Source organism: Myxine glutinosa, chromosome 6, assembly GCF_964187855.1.
Source record: "Myxine glutinosa chromosome 6, kmMyxGlut1.1, whole genome shotgun sequence".
Taxonomy (NCBI): domain Eukaryota; kingdom Metazoa; phylum Chordata; class Myxini; order Myxiniformes; family Myxinidae; genus Myxine; species Myxine glutinosa.
This window is the reverse complement of record NC_136266.1, coordinates 2,898,675-2,916,414: the sequence shown is the minus strand read 5'-3', so window position 1 is coordinate 2,916,414 and position 17,740 is coordinate 2,898,675. Positions and strand designations below refer to the sequence as shown.

General features: G+C 45.7%; 1 protein-coding gene across 7 annotated transcripts in view; it reads right to left on the bottom strand.

The window, feature by feature from the left end:
• MKS1 (MKS transition zone complex subunit 1) overlaps nt 1-17,740 on the bottom strand; it is a 101,437-nt gene that overhangs the window by 57,246 nt on the left and 26,451 nt on the right. For all 7 annotated transcript variants that reach the window (XR_010984899.2, XR_010984898.2, XR_010984900.2 and 4 more), the window contains exons 6-7: nt 16,411-16,539; nt 16,199-16,303 (exon numbers count right to left, since the gene is read on the bottom strand). Coding sequence is in view for 4 of the 7 variants with exons in the window: in XM_068119522.2 (XP_067975623.2) it covers nt 16,199-16,303; nt 16,411-16,539 (234 nt within the window). In the remaining 3 variants the exon portion in view is untranslated. The remainder of the gene's footprint in view (nt 1-16,198; nt 16,304-16,410; nt 16,540-17,740) is intronic.

The window sequence follows — 17,740 nt, the reverse complement described above, 5'->3', positions numbered from 1 at the left end:
GTGTCCTTAAGAAACCTTTTTATCTCGGAGGGAGGGATTGGAGGGATTTCTTCTTCCTTGAGGCTACCACATTCACTAACAGAGTCATCTATATCAGATGGCTCAGATGGTGTGTCACACTGGTTTTCATCATTTATCTCCTCACCGTCATCACATCCCTCCACGTTATCGGATGGGGCATAGTCCATAGAGGGGGGGGGGGGGGACGGGGAGGGCATCTTCAGGGGAGGGGGGGGGGGTACTAATTTTTGCGGTTCAACCATATCAGTTTCTAGGTCAGTAGACAAGGGCGAGGATTCATCCACATCTATGTCCTCCAATACCGAGAAACGATTTTCTGTGACGAGGGACAAATATAGGCCAGAGAGGGGGGGCTGTCGGTTTTCAGTTGTAGGTTTTTTAAAGAGATGACCGTTTTCATCTGTTGTTTGCAGATGTCTTTTTCCTTTTGGGCAGACTAATTGAAACTCGTCCTGGTTAGTGGGAAGAGATTGCAAGGGTTTGGGGGGAGGGGGGGGGGGAGGACGTGATCATCGGGAGGGGATTCCCATCGGCTACCACGGCGGGAGAGGTAGGATCAGTTATAGCAGGCAACAAGCTGTGATTGGACGATGTCGCCTGGGGGGTGAGATCTATAGTTAACAGGAGATGGCTGCAATTAGATCCTTCAGTAGAGGGAGGGGCCCCTGTTTCAAGGGGAGGGGAAGGGGGTACGGCGGGGGGGTTTGGATTGGTGGTAAGAGGGCTTGGGTCGGTGGTGGACAGATTGGGATCAGTGGTGGTAAGGCTTGGGTCGATGGTGGGAAGGTTCGGGTCGGTGGTGGGAGGGCTTGGTTCGGCGGCGGGAGGGCTTGGTTCGGTGGTGGGAAGGCTTGGGTCAGTGGTGGAAGGGTTTGGACCGGTGGTGGAAAGGTGGGGGGGTTGCTTATTCCCGGTTCGGAGGGGAGGTTGCACTTGTGGAGAATTCTCTTTTCGGGGGCAGTCATGCTTAACATGCCCAAATTGTCCGCAGCCAAAACATTTTAGAACGTTGGTGGACACGTACACTGTATATTCGTTCTGTTGATGTTTTAATTTTATTATAAGGTTTAAATCCTTCTGGGAATTTTTTAAAATCATAAACACTTGCCGCCGGAATGAAACCACGTGCCTTAAATCGTTGTTTCGTGACCCAAAGGGAATCATGGAGATACGAGACACGATGATACCGTATCGGGCCAACTCTTTAATTAGTACATCGTCGGATACAAATGGGGGGCAATTTGATATCACGACTTTTATCGCTGGGCTATCTAGTGGGGAAATCATTACAAATAAATCTGGATCGATTGTCAAACCCTGTTCGACAATTTGTGGGACACAATCCACGTCGGACAAAAAAATAACGATCCGCTTGTTCATCCGCGAAGCGGCAACAACCTTGTCGATCCCGACAACACGACCGGTTGCGAGGACAACGTCCTCGACACTAACCTCACGTTCCGGAGGTACACAAAAGAACCCGTGCTTACGGGTCAGGCTCTGAAAGGCCGTAAATCGAGATAGTGCAGCTGCCAGGCTGGAACAGCTGCACTTACAACCCCTCCCCAACTCGGGGAGGGTGAATATATAATACAATCTTCCCTACCCGAACTCCGGGAATGGGAAGCAATCAGACCTCTCCGATTCCCCTAACTTTGGAAAAGGGAGGCAACAAAACAAACTGAAGGAAGGATAAACGAAAGGAAAAAAAGGAAATAGAGGTTTAAGATGAAGGAGCAAACACCGATCGGGCGACGCCCAAAAACGGCGAACCCTTACCAGCGATCACCCTGTGCTCTCCGGCTCTCTCCCGTCTCAACGTATATGGGAATCACCAGGAAGACTCCACGAACAGGCACAAGGACACAGAGGGGGGAAAACAGGGGGGGGGGGGGGGAATGGAGCAACAACACAGAGCACTCACAGGCCTCCACAAGCAGACGCCATGACAGTACAACCAGCATACAAACGGCCAGCAGGTGGTGACAGAGAGAGAGAGAGAGAGAGAGAGAGAGAGAGTAAGTGTGTGTGTGTGTGTGTGTGTGTGTGTGTGTGTGTGTGTGTGTGTGTGTGTGTGTGTGTGTGTGTGTGTGTGTGTGTGTGTGTGTGTGTCAGTGTGTATACAGTGCCTTCAGAAAGTATTGTTACGTTTGTAGGAGGTAGGCAATACCTTAGCCCAGGTAAAATTGCATAGGTAGTGTGCTCCAACTATCGTGAAGAAGAAGAAACCCCATGTAATAAGTAGGAAATTTGTGTAGACCGTATGTCGTGTAAGCTTCTATCCTCGTCTCGATGAGAGGGGTGGGGTTTGTTAATTAGCAAGGGATTATGGGTAATTAATCCCCTGTATGTAATGGCCTCTATTATTTTTTCCTCTATTCCTTATGACACCAGCAGCACACACACATAGTAAGAAATCGCCCATTAACCACACTAAATAAAAACCAACCGGAAACAGGACTTTGAGCACTACCGTGGATAACATCGACCTGGTGAGCAGGAAGGCACAAAAGGTCCGTGAGGATTCCTGACGAGGTTCAAGAGCAGCTCAAAGCTAAGTGCCACAAATCATACATTTTTTTCCAGTTATTTTATCCCTTTGTCTGTATTTGGGTCTGTATAGGGACGCTCCAATTAGGAATTTAGTTTTATCGTGCATTCTTTGTGACTGACCGGCATTTTCTTTAATAAAGCCGGTATTTTTTTACATTTTCATTTCGTGTCGTTTGAGTTGATTAATTATCCAGGTGCGAAGAAGTTGGGTGGAAGTCGTCCAGGTAAGTTTGTCATCCCCTTTCCCTCGTGTGTGAAGAATACTGTCATTTTTGGATTGAACGCCTTGGAGTAAAGCTCGTTTGGTCATCCATGTCACCCTGCAGTGTTCACTACAGGGTAGTCACACGACAGTATTCACACCCTTTGACTTTTTCACATTTTGTTGTTGCACCCTGAATTAAAAATCATACTAAAATACGCAATTTGGTGTCTGTCTGATGATTTTTTGACCGCGATACATTCTATCGTTACTTATCCAATCTCAACCAAACTTGACAGGATGACTAAGGCTCACACAATGAAGGTTGTAGCAGATTCATCCCCCCCCCCCCCTCCCCAAGGGGGTTTTCTCGCCCGAGCGGGTCTTCCTCGCCATTGCCGTCAATGGGGATGCATGTTGAGGTGTACATCCATGTTAAGTTAGCTTTATCGTGGCGTTTTTCCAAAGCCGCATCCAATAACAAAACAAACGATAATAGCATAAAATGAATGTTATTACAAAACAATATTAATACCAATAATATTCCACCTCCCCAAGGTGTTTTTCCTCCTTGAACAAACGTCGAGTCAACATTTATAAATAGCTTATCATGGCGTTTTCGTGGGAGCAACGGCCCAACGGCCTCCACAAGAGTTAAAAATATTATAAACCACAAACACATATGATTAGCTTTTTAAAGTCGCTAATGCTGTTCATAACACTAAATAAAGAAATTTGGAGAAATCCCGACATCCGTGAGGTAAGTTTTATTTGCAGAACTGAGCGAAGATCTACTGTACTCTATATACCCTACAACTTTTGGGTTAATAACAAGACCCTTCCTGCTGCTACCGTGGCGTTTTTTGTAGCGAACTTTTGAAACTTGCTCCTGCTGTTTAACGCAAAACTGAAAGGGAGGAAGCCTGGGTTGTGCTCATTTGCCAAGCAGCTAGCTAGCGCTTGCCAAGCCAGCCGTACCTTAACCGTTTTGAATGGAGTGCTTAAACCACTTGGCGATCTCTCCACAAGAAACTTGGTAAATGAACACACATCCAATGTTCTTGAGACCCGACCATAGATCGACTGTAATCTATATACCCCAAAGAGAAATGACCCCACCTGCCCTTCCCATAGTGTGCGGGTGTACTCGTAGATAATAAATGGAGATTTTTTTTTGTCACTGATCTACACATAATTCCCCAAAATATCAAAGTGGGAATTTTTGTTTTTTTTATTTTTACAAAATAACTAAAAATGAAAAGCTGAAATGTCTCGAGTCAATATGTATTGAATCCCTTCTCTACGATATTCCAAATTGAGCTCAGGTGCATCCACTTTCCTTTGATCATCCTTGAGATGTCTCCACAACTTGATTGGAATCCACCTGTGGCCAAATCATTTGAATGGACATGATTTAGAAAGAAACATCTTTCTATTTAAGGTCCCACAGTTGACAGTGAATGTCAGAGCAGAAACTCCACCATGAAGTTCAAGGAACTGTCCGTAGAACTCCGAGGTAGAATTGTGAGGAGGTCTAGTTCTGGGGAAGGGAATAAAACAATTTCTAAAGTAATGAAAGTTCTCAACAGCACAGTGAGCTCCATCATTAGGAAATAGAAAGAATATGAACTACCCAGACTCTTCCTAGAGCTGGCCGTCTGACCAAACTGAGTAACGGGGCAAGAAGAACCTTGGTTAAGGAGGTGACCAAGAACCCAATGACCACTCTGGCAGAACTACAGAGTTCTTTGGTTGAGATGGGAGAACCTGCTGGAAGGACAATAGTCTCTGCAGCCATTCACAAATCGAGGCTTTGTGGGAGAATGGCCAGACGGAAGACACTCCTGGGAAAAAGGGACATGACAGCACACATGGATTTTGCAAAAAGGAACGTGAAAGACTCTGAGAGAATGAGGAAAATATATTGTGGTCTGACGAGGCGAAGATTGAACTCTTTGGCCTAAATGCAAAGCAGTACATCTGGCAGAAACTGAGCACAGCTCATCACCCATATAACACTGTCCCCACCGTGAAGCATGTTTGTGGAAGCAGGTTTGTGGAACCATCATGCTATGGGGATGCTTTTCAGCTGCAGGGACTGGGAGACTTGTAAGGATAGAGGGAAAATGATTGAGGAGAACTAGCTTCAGAGGGCAAAAGACCTTAGACTGCGATGATGATTTACGTTCCAACAGGACAATGACCCCAAGCACACAGCCAAAGCAACACTGGAATGGCTTCAGAACAAGAACGCGTAAGTGCTTGATTGGCCAAGTGAAAGCTCAGACTTGAATCCCATTGAGAATCTGTGGAAAGACCTGAAGATTTCTGTTCACCGACACTCCCCATCCAACTTGAAAGAGATTGAGCAAATCTGCAAGGAAGCATTGGAGAAACACCCCAAATCCAGATGTGCAAAACCGATATAGACAATGCCAAGCAGAATGTAATCACTGCCAAAGGCGCTTCTACCAAGTATTGACTCAGGGTGGAGATTAGATATTTCTGCATTTCAGTTTGCATGAATTTGTAAAAAAAATTCTAAAAACATGTTTTGACTTGGTATTTTGTGTAGATCGGTGATAAAAATTTTAAACTTAATCCATTTTAAATCAAGGCTGTATCACAACAAAATATGAAAAAGTCAAGTGGTGTGAATACTTTCTGAAGGCCCTGTAAAATACACTTTATTCGGATGTTACAAATAAAACGACATTGTATAGTCAAAGAACCCGTAATAGCTGTTATTGTATAATTTATATCTATGTCTATACGAATGAATATGAATGAATGTTCGTTTTAAGGCCATTTTCCCTGCTAGAGCGGGGGTTAGCCTTGCGGGCCCCATGACAATCATGGTTCCCTGTTTGAGGCAATGTTTTTATGGCCGGATGCCCTTCCTGACGCCAACCCTTGGTCACGCTTTTACGATGCGCAGGGATATGGTGGACCTATTCTAAATTGGGGTACACACCGTGATCATTCATCCCAGCAAGCTGGTACTCAATTTGCCGACCTCGGAAGGATGACAGGCTGAGTCAACCCCCCTGGCGTTAATTCAGCGATCGACCGGGATTCGAACCCAGGATCCGAGGATCCCAAGCCGGCACCCTAACCGCTAAGCCAACACCAGCCAGGTCTATACGGACCCCTGCTCTAGCGGGGAAAATGGCCTTAAAACGATCATTCATTCATTCATTCATAAAAAGAAAGTTTTTGTTTGTTTGTTTGTTTGTTTGTCTGCATGCACTAATCTCGTGAACGGTGAAAGATAGGAGGAAACCTCTAAAACAAAAAATGTCGGGACGGGCCCCGGGAAGGTGATAGGCCAGGTGGTGAGGCCGGTCGAGGCCGCATCGGCCGGGCTGGGCCCATTTCGCAATTAAAAGCTCAGCTGAATTATAGTAGTCAATCTTCTACGGCCGCGAGTAAAAGCTGAATTATAGTAGTAAATTCATTCAAAAAGAACCCGGGCAATGCCGGGTGCTTTCGGCTTGTATATATATATTGTTACGTGCTCCTCCCCGACCCCCTGGTCACGGGGTACCTCCGAGCCCCGAGAGGAGTCACGGCAGAAAAATGGGTTATTCTGTGTCAAAATCAATGGTGAAACCACACCAATTGTTACCAACAAACAAATATTGTATTAAAAATCACACAAGCATAACCGTACAACAATGATAGCAATCAAAAGTACAATCCACATATATCTTATGATGGTACCATCAGCTAGTATAAGGTAACTCACTGTGCTCCAAGTGAGTGAAAAAATAACATTTCCCAATGTCTCTATATTCCCGTCTTCGAGCTCATAGTTGATCCCCTCCAGCGATCATCAGAACTATGTTGAATTGAAACCCGAATCTCGTTCAGATGACAAGACCAGTCATGCCACCAAAACTGCACAAAGGCGTACGCGGCCAAAGCAGCGCAAAGAGTTACGCGGCCCAAAGCTGCATAAAGGCGCACTCAAGGCGACTGGGAAATCTCCCCCTCGGGTATGGATTCTCACGGCTCAGTCGGCGAACCACAAATTAATCTTCAAAAGCCACGGTGCACACACACACATCAGATACGTCTGAAAGCGGTGGAAACGGTTGACGAAGCAAAGAAAGGTTGCTCGACGTGCGAAGCGCGCGAGTCAAAATGGCCGACGGCTCGTTCTCGAGACGCAACGACCTGACGATGATTCCTCAGAATCCAACGCCTAACCTGATACGCAGGTTGATCAGTCACAGCGATAACAACTCAATAGCAGGAATCCCTTTTCCCAGGAAACCCAAAGTTTACTCGTGACTCTTGCTCGACAACGTTCGATCCAGACCGCAAAGCAACCAGCTTCTTGTCCGACTTTACTTCGCTCCGCCTTCTTCTTTCTCCTCCTCTTCTTCGTCTTCCGGTTCCCGATCCGGTTTCCTGTTTCTTTTAACATTAACTTTTAACTTTTGAAAATAGAAATATCTATTCCCTTTAAATGACAACAATAATAATACATGGAATCAGAAATATTTACAGTGGATGCAAACCACCACAACGGAAGTGACGAATCCGCAACAATATATATATACAGTGGAACCTTGACTTACGAGTGCCCCAACTTACGAGTTTTTCGAGATACGAGCCGTCGCTCGGGCGGTTTATTGCTTTGAGATGCGAGCCGAGATCTGAGTTACGAGCTTTCGCCACCCGGTCACGTGGTTATCTTGCCGTGCAAGTACAGTATCTCTGTCGTATAGCGCTGCATTTTTGTTTTCGCGTGTTGGTTATTTTGAGTTTACGCCGCCAGGTGGGTTCCGGTCACGTGGTTATCTTGCCGTGCACGTACAGTATCTCTGTCGTATAGCGCTGCATTTTTGTTTTCGCATGTTGGTTATTTTGAGTTTACGCCGCCAGGTGGGTTCCGGTCACGTGGTTATCTTGCCGTGCACGTACAGTATCTCTGTCGTATAGCGCTGCATTTTTGTTTTCGCATGTTGGTTATTTTGAGTTTACGCCGCCAGGTGGGTTCCGGTCACGTGGTTATCTTGCCGTGCACGTACAGTATCTCTGTCGTATAGCGCTGCCTTTTTGTTTTCGCATGTTGGTTATTTTGAGTTTACGCCACCAGGTGGGTTCTGGTCACGTGGTTATCTTGCCGTGCACGTACAGTATCTCTGTCGTATAGCGCTGCATTTTTGTTTTCGCATTTTGGTTATTTTGGAAAATTTCATGTTCATGTCGAACATTTCATGTTCATGTTCATGTTTTCATGTTCATGCCATGCCAGGCCACAACTTGTTCAGAGTGCCGGCGATAGCTCGCCTTCTCTTTGTGGAAAACACGGTGAGATCCTTAACATCCAACAACTAATGGGACGCAAACGGGGCGCCCAGTTTAGCGGTACACACATTGATGAATCACCCTGCCTGTGATTCACCCATGACAGGTTATAGCTGGGTCGGGATTCAAACCCAGGCTGGACAGTTTAGACTTTAGAGTCAAGTGTGCGTACCTCCAGTCCAGGCCATCCTGCCAACTTGTATGCTGCATACAGGTGAAATATAAAGCGTGAGATATTTTTATATATACTGTATATTTAAAAAAAAATTGGTGTGGTTTTTGGCGGGCTGGAACGGATTAATAGCATTTCAATGCATTTTAATGGGGAAATTTGATTTGAGAAACGAGCAATTTGAGTTACGAGCTCGGTCACAGAACGAATTAAACTCGTAAGTCAAGGTTCCACTGTATATATATATATATATATATATATATATATATATATATATATATATATATATATATATACACACACATACATACATACATCTGCTTAAGGTGTTAAGGGGTCCAAAGTGTCCAAATGGTCTTAAATTGTCCAAAGATGTCCACTTTAACTTTCCTCCTTGCTCTTTCACCCTTCGACCCATTTACACCCCATTAGGCCCTCCTAAGAGCCTCAGAGTCTTCAAACACTTTAAAAAATTATATATATATTTCGAAAATTGAAGAATATTTAAGAAAATTCGAAAAAACAAACCACCAAAATCGGTTTTGACGACCTTTTCTGTGCACAATTTGTCTCTCCATTCAGGATCTCTCCATTCAAGTTGCTTCTGACAATCCAGACTTGATCTGCTTAACAGAAACATTCCTCCTTCAAGATGTCTCTGATTCCTTAATATCTTTTCCTGGTTACTCCCTCCTCCGGTATGATAGACCTGAGCCTTGTCCTGGAGGTGGGGTTGCTATCTTTATAAAAAACTCTCTTCCTCACTCACCCTCCACTGCCCTCTCTCCACCTCACCCCCAGGAATACCTTTGGCTACGGCTTCCCCTTCGCTCCCACCTTTTGTTCATGTGTGTTGTACCGTCCACCAAACAGTGATGACTCCATCTACATCTCGCTGTCTGATAATATGGACCAACTTCTATCTACCCATCCCAACTCTCTCTTCCTCATATGTGGTGATTTCAATTGTCACCATGCCAGTTGGCTGGGTGTGGGTACCTCTCTCACCAGCCATGGCTCTTCAGCAAAGGACTTCTGCGACTCACTGGGACTGACATAATCTGTCAATTTCCCGACCCGGATCTCAGTCAACGGAGCATCTTGTCTTCTGGACTTGGTTATGACAAACTTCCCTGCAAATGTCTGCTGCTCTTCTTCTGCTCCAATCGGTTCTTCTGATCATGTGCTTGTTAAAGTGGACATCTCTCTGGCCATTCTCAGAGAGCCTCGTCAGAGCCGACGAGTCTGGCATTTCACTCAGGCTGACTGGCACGGTTTGCAAGCAGCCATCAATCATCTGGACTGGTCTCCCATCTCTACCGCCTCTGACATCAACTCATCCTGGGAATTATTTCAAAGTAAATTGCTCTCTCTCATGCACAGATTTATCCCATCTCGTCTTCAGTTGTCATACCCTTCCTCCCATCCATGGTACACGGAATCTTGTGGTGAGGCTGTTGCCCAGAAACAACTTGCTTTCGTCTCCTGGAAAGCAAATCCAACGGAAGGAAATCTCATTTCCTTTCACAAAGCCCAAAACAAGTGTGTGTCCACCCTCAGGAGAGCCAGGAAACAAGATCTCACCGTTCTCAAGACCGAACTCTCTTATCTGTCTCCCTCTTCCAAATCCTGGTGGTGTCTGGTCAAATCTGTTTCTGGTGTTTGTTCCCCCTCCATCCCCTCCCTCACCTCAAACGGCTTAACAGCTGACTCCGCACGTGAAAAAGCTGAATGCCTCAACTCTGTGTTTGCCTCTAAATCTTGTGTCCCAAACCCATCGCTCTCTGTACCCACCGTACCCAGTTGTACCCAGCTGCTCCTGGACTCTGTGTCCTTTCCTCCTGACAAGGTGGAAAAGTTTCTGTCAACCCTCGACTCTGATTCTGCAACTGGTCCTGACGGCATCAGCCCACGGGTCCTAAAATCATGTTCTTCCGCTCTTTCACTCCCTCTTTCTGTTCTCTTCACCCTCTCTTTTGCTCAAGGTCATCTGCCATCTGCTTGGAAATCAGCCAACATCACCGCTTTGCACAAAAAAGGTGCAAAAACAGATCCTATCAACTACAGACCAATCAGCCTTCTCCCAATTATCAGCAAAGTCATGGAATCCATCATTGCTTCAGATATGAAATCTTTCCTCTTCTCCAATGGCTTGATCTCTGACCATCAATTTGGTTTCAGACCAGGTCACTCTACTCTGGACATGCTGCTTCTGCTTTCTCAACAATGGATGGAGGTCCTCAACACCTAACAGGAAATTAGAGCTGTCTCTCTTGACATATCACGTGCCTTCGATACGGTCTGGCACCCCGCTCTGCTCACCAAACTCTCCTCCTTTGGTATCCATGGAAATCTCCACGCATGGCTGGCGGACTTCCTCTCTGGTCGTAGTCAACGTGTAGCCCTGAATGGGTTTCTCTCATCTCCTCTTCCTGTTCAGGCTGGAGTTCCCCAAGGCAGTGTTCTCGGCCCTGTGCTTTTTCTGGTCTTCATCAATGATCTCTCTGACTCTCTTGAAAATCCTCTCTATCTCTTTGCTGACGACTCTACTCTCTGTCGCTCCATTCCTCATCCCTCAGATCAGCAGTCTGCAGCCTCCTCATTCTCTGCAGACCTGGACAAAATCACAGACTGGGCAAACAAATGGAACATGTCTTTCAATCCTGACAAATCTCACACTCTTACGATGTCTCTCCAAAAAGACCGACTGGACAACCCTCCCATCCACTTTCTGAATAATCCTCTCCAAGAAGTTCTGTCACTCAATCTTTTGGGTCTCACTATCTGCCATGATCTTTCCTGGGAAAACCACATTTCAAATCTGGCCTCCAAAGCCGGTCGCCGACTGGGCATCCTCCGTCGTGCGAAGTCCTTCCTTGGTACACCTGAGCTCCTCACCACTTACAAGGCTTTCATCCGCAGCTCTATGGAATACTGCTCTCCCCTCTGGTCTGGTGCTCCTGCCTCACACCTAGCTCGTCTTCACGCTGTTGAAACCAAAGCTTTCAGAATCATTGGAATCTCCCGCGATGAAGCTAACTCCAAGGGCCTTTCACTCACTCACTGCAGGCAGGTTGGTGGTCTTTCCATCTTCTACCGACTCCTCTCTGGCCTTGCCCCCCCAGCTCTCACTGGGCTCTGTCCCCCAAATATTCCTACAGGTCGCACAAGATCTGCCTGCAACCCTCTTATGGTTAAACTGCCAAAATCAAGACTTTCTGCTCACCTTCACTCCTTCATTCCTCTTTTCTCCCGCCTCTGGAACAAACTCCCTCACTCTCTTCAATCCCACTCCACCCTCCAGGTCTTAAAAACAGCTGTTCACCAGCATCTCTTATCCTCCCCCATCCAAAATCTTGATCTTTTCTACCCCCGCTAATTTCGGTCCCCTTGTGTTTTATACCTCTCACCCCCCCCGCCCCCCTTCCCACGCCCACGCCTCCTCCCCCCAAGCCCTCTCCCTCCCACACTTCTCCCTGCTCTCAAATGTTGTGTTTGTGTGCTTCCCCTTCTCTCCCCATCTTGTCTTTCGCTCACTCTTTTTATATATTTTGTTTGTCTGGTTGATTTTGTCTGGCACATTTCTGTGCACAATTGCTTGAACAGTCAGGAATTCAAAGCACTGCTTTTCATGTAGTTCACAATTTTTATGACTTGTTCAAGAACATCCTGGAGATGAGATGGAAGGGTTTTTGAAGCAAGAGCTTGCCGATGAATCAGACAATGAACAGAAATGATGCCTGGAGATAGATTTTGAACAAAGGCTTGGAAGCCACTTTTTGCTCCGAGCATAGCCGGGGCGCCATCGGTGCACACTCCACAGAGATTGTGCCAGTTCAGTTCCTCATGGTCAAAGAACTCTTACTTTTTCCATCACATCCACAGCTCTGGTATTTCTTTCGAGAGAACGGCAGAATAAGAATTCTTCCTTGATGGAATCACCCTTTACATACCGAACGAAGGCAAGAAGCTGGGAACAGGATGAAACATCTGTGGATTCATCCAACTGAATTGAGAACAATCCAAATGCAGCGTCTTTGATTTCAGCAATCACCTGTTCTTTTATGTCGCTAGACAAGTCAGCAATCCTCCTTTGAACCGTATTATTTGACAGAGAAATTTTGTTGAACTTTTTTTCAGCTTCTTCTCCAAGCAGAATCCTAGCCATCTTCAGAGCACATGGCTCGATCAGAGTCTCTCCGACTGTGTGAGGTTTCTTCTGTTGCACAATGAGGAGGCTGACGGCATAAGAAGCCTCCGTAAGACGCTTGTTTTGCTGAAATAATGTTCCACTTTGATCCAAGCGCTGGCGCTTCACGTTCTCTTCCATTCGCTTGAAGGAGTCCACATCCTTATGTTGATGATGTGGATGAATCTTCTCCAAATGGAGCTTCAACTTCGATGGCCGCAAAGATTGATTTCCGAGAACTTTCTGGCACAGGACGCATTGTCCCTTTAATTCTCCACGATCATGTAAGGATGTGAATCCAAACTTTATGTGTTGCTCATCATATCCTCGTTTTGTCATTTCAGAAGGGTTTCTGCAAAAAAAAAAGGAAAAATATTTTAAAAACAAGCCTAAAAAAATATGCAGGGAATAGTGGGTGGCTACCACTGGCCACCACCAACACACACAGAATTTAACTCTTGTTTTAGGCCTTGTGCGTGAAAAGATTATATTATTTGGGCAAATATTGGGCAGTCTCTGTGGCCCACCTGGAAAACGTGCTGTGACCCACCAGTGGGCCATGGCCCACTGATTGGGAACCCATGGTCTAGTGGGTCTAAGGGGTGTAAAGGTTCAAAAGGGTCTAAAGGGTGTAAACGGTGTAAATGAGAAGCTGTAGTAAAGAAATTACCTTGGATTCGCAAATAAATAAACTCGGGAGTGCAACACGGCAATAACGAGCCAAATGGCCTTCTCATGACTGATTGAAACCCCTATTCAGGTGCATCGTCGTTAAAAATCTAATCGTAGAAATTTTAGTTGTGATTAACCTTGGGAGCTAAAATCAGAAGGATCACAAACAAACAGCAAACCAACAATTCACCTTGTTGTGAGGATGAGGTGGTTGTTGCTGTTGGGAGGTATGGTTAGGGAGGCGGGCTTGGGATCCGAAGGTCCTGAGTTCGAATCCCGTTCAGCTGTTGAATTAATACCAGGTGGGTTTGACTCAGCCTGTCATCCTTCCGAGGTCGGCAAAATGAGTACCAGGGTTCTGGGTCCTCTCTCTTCAAGGAGGTAAAAACACCTCATTCCGTAGCACACACAGTGGTGAAAAAAAGCCAAAATTGGGTCTTCGGGATATTAAAGGTTTTTTCGGTATTTGTGGTATTTTGGGTCTTCGGGGTCTTTACGGGTCTTTTGGAATTTTGGGCCTTTGGGATCTTCTCGCCGTATGAACGTGATGGGATGGTGCTGAGGAGTCGTCCAAGAACACAGTGACGTGCTGATCCAGCGTACGCTCCCATATTTTATATATATATATATATATATATATATATATATATATATATATATATATATATTGTTGCGGTTTTTAGAACCCTCCACATTGTAAATATTTGTAATAATCCCTTATAAATAATCCCCTGTAAATAGTCCCACTTTTGTGTAAAGTCAAAGGTCGCACCCTAGTTAGGTCATATTGCAACACGTAGAACACCATAGAAGCTTCTTTAGTTATTTCATTAGTCTGTGTTTCAGGTAAGGATCTGTTCCCAATAGTTTGACTCTGCGTTGCATTAATCAAATAACCTAGGCCCCCTTCCCGAATTCCCATCCTATTCATTTTGCGGCTTTACCCTCTCCAAATTGTATTACGCGCCTCTGCCAGCCGCAGCCGCCTCAGCGTTCGCTGCCTTTTGGTTGTTCGTTTCCAGCCGCCATAAGCCACACGGCCGAGTTGGAGAAGAAGGGGGAGGAGCGCCAGGAACGAAGGCGTGGCCCCTCAACGCACCATCAAGGGGCGGACCGGTGAGCGCTCGCGACCAATCAGGGCCGAGGCAAGCTCACTGATGGGCGTATCCAAAAGGCAAGCGGCTTAATACACGAGTGGCCAATATAAGCGGCCGCGTGGGACTACTTGAGGAGATGTGCCCGGGAGAACGACTTCAGCAGATGAGAGACGAGTCGTGCGACAGAGAGTGGTGAAGGGGTCCTTGCTTGTCGTTTTCACGAACTGTTGGAGGCGCGCAACTGGTTGAAGGCGAAGGAGTCAATCTATTACGTACGCAGCATCCCAGTCTCCCCCCCCCCCCCCCCCCCTGCGATATAATTGTCCGGTCGCGTTCAACGACACGCGGAGCTGTTTGCCGGGTTTCGCCTCGAAGGGTCCGGAGCGTGGACCGGAGCGCGAGGTCGGAGCCGGGCCTCGACGCCTACCAGCTGCCTGGACCCTTCTCTTCCTTCCCATCACCACCACCTTTTCATGTAAGTGTGTTTGTTCTGTCCTGGGAGTGTTATATAAGACTGTATAAGGTTGCCCGATGTCCTTTTATTTCCTCTTCTTGTATATTCTTGCCCTTTCGTTTCCTCTTTCATTATTGTTAATAAATTCCTGCGTTCTTTCTTTACTCTGGTTTCTCTCATCTGATCACTTTCGTCCTGTCCCCAATTGATATACGTGGCACGATTCAGCCGACCGTTGTAATTGGGTTTAGTCTTTTGTTAACGGCTCGGATTTCGGACTGCTAACCGCTCGGCAAACTCCATCTTGTCCGGGTCCGAGCAGGGAATTATATCCCTGCTTTGCGGAGGGATTGGCAATGTATCTGGGAACCCATTGATCAATCACCCTGGCCAATCTCACCCCGCAAAGGAGCGTGTAATTTCCAGGAACGGAGGATCGGCCAGTGTAAAAGACTAGGGGATTAACCCCCCCCTGGTAAGGGGAGCACCGACCCCCCGGTTCCGCAACAATATATATATACATATATACATATGTATATATGTATAGAACAGCATTAGAACCTAATTGAACAGCATTTGCATATTGCCTCACTGAATTGGGAAACCCACTATTTTTGAGGTCAAAGGTAAACTCAAGTTCAAACTTCCAAAATCATCAATTTTCATCTGAAAAACCATCAATTTTCATCCGATTGACTTAAAATTTGGACAGCATTTGCACATCGTCAATAAATTGGGAAACGAACTATTTTTGAGGTCAAGAGGTCAAAGGTCAACTCAAGGTCAAACTTCCAAAATCATCAATTTTCATCTGAAAAAACCATCATTTTTCATCTGTTGACTTGAAAATAGAACAGCATTTGCATATTGCCTCACTTCATTTGGAAACCTACTATTTTTTAGGTCAAAAGGTCAACTCAAGGTCAAACTTCCAAAATCATCAATTCTCATCTGAAAAAACCATCATTTTTCATCCGATTGACTTGAGAATTTAACAGCATTTGCATAGTGCCTCACTGAATTGGGAAACCAACTATTTTTGAGGTCAAAAGGTCAAAGGTCAACTCCAGATCAAAACTTCAAAATCATAAATTTTCATCTAAAAATCATCACTTTTCATCTTACTGACCCGAGCTTTGATCAAGATCGTCAATTTTGATCTTGATGAAATGGACAATTTGCTGGATCAATTGCAATTGGAAATTCCTCCTTGATTGCCCAGAGCGGATATAGAAAAGCGGTCATAAAGATGACGTCACTGGTGCCCAGAGCGCTTCGGGAAGTGATATCACGTCCTCCAAGCCCAGCAACTGCAAGTGTGTTTGTGTGAAAGTCAAGTGTGGTGTTGTCATGTGTGTGTGATTTGTATCGCAGCTCATCCATGAACCTTAAACCGTGAAAAAGAAAAATGAAAAAAGGATTTGAAAAAAAGACTGCACAAAATTACACTTGATTGTGAGCGAATCCAAATTGAGATCAACCAATGAGTGATAATAAAGTGATTCAAAGAGGAAGATACCTATAAGCGCCTTTGCTGCCACTGAAGTCGGGCTTCATAATGAGGACGCCATTTCCGTCGACTTGGATGGTGCATAACAAGCGTTCATTGTTTCGTTCACCCAGCCTGACGGGTGCACACAACACCATGAAGCTCTACCTTGATGTGAGGTGGTTGAAAGCAATGAAAAAGAAGCACAGATACTAAGTGAGAGGAAAGGTACAATGGAGTACTTGGATGCAGGCCCCAAGTCTGCCATGATGAGCATGGTTTTCTTGGATGTGCTGATGGTGTGGGTATACTTTAAGAGCTCGGCTGATGATTCCCAGTTAACAAGGGGCATATGGGACAGGCCTCGCTCCCTGCATGCCGGAAGTGGGGAGACAGGGGATTAATCAAATGCTTTAATGGGAAACACTAGTCAATTAGAAATAACAGCACAGTGAAAATGGCTCACCTTTACCTGTACATTTGTCGTTTTACCCAAATTCAGTCTCGTGAGTCAAACCAGGTCAGATTGTTTGTTTCCCATGTGACCACATAGCTCAGGATGCTGCGCTGTTGCATTCAAAACCAATTTGCTGGATCAATTTGTTCACCGTCTGCCATTGTCAGTGTAAATGTAAGTAAAGAAAAATTACATTCATGTCTCATGTCCCGATCATCCATGTAAACAATGTAAAAGCTCCTTCACAAACCTTAGACAAAGTAAAACATTTTTTTCATTCTCTTTAAATTGGCGAGAAACAAGATCATGGTACCAACTCCCCCAAGTATCAGAACCTCTTCACAACAGCAGATTAGGTTCCTGTATTACAAACAACAAAGATAAGGAAAACATAGCAGGTTCAGTAAGACACTGATGAAACGAAGAAACCTGTAGCCCAACTCCCATCACGTTCATACAGCAAGGTCTTTCTTTGTGTCCTAAATCATCCTTCCCACCAACATCATCTTCATTGGCAATCCCTCATCTCCAGCATAATTCTTCTTTAAAGATGGCGAGGTGGACGCGGGTGGCGGTGTTGTTCATGGGCCTACGCAGGTGGCTAATAAGTCCATTCTTAGCCTTGCAGGCTCTCCCACAGTGAAGGCATCAGTTGTCGGCCGGCAGATGTGGTGAATTAATTGGCACAAGCAGCTGCCCTCTCTTCCCGTCATCCTCTGTGGCTGCTCTTAACGATTGGAGGCTTTTAACACCATGCTTCCCACCACCCCTATCACAAAGCTTGTATTCGTCTTTCTGCCCTCGCAATCCTGAAACCAAAGTCGTTTTGTAATGAGTGCAGGGTTATGGTGTTAAACGTTTTCACATCAGTACCACCCCCAGCATCATCTCATTGATGCCCTGCCCTCTGACATTTTCCCCTTCAATCACCCCTTTATCCTGACCCTCACCCCAATCCCACAATCATCCCCATCCCATCTTCCCCTTCATCCTGCCTTTCCCCATCTTCCCCCTCACCCCATCTCCCTCCTCTCCCAGCCCCTTATTAGCTTCTCTCTTGCCCCATCCTACTCTAACATCCCTCCCAACCCTCTTCAGGTTCTTGCATCCAGCCA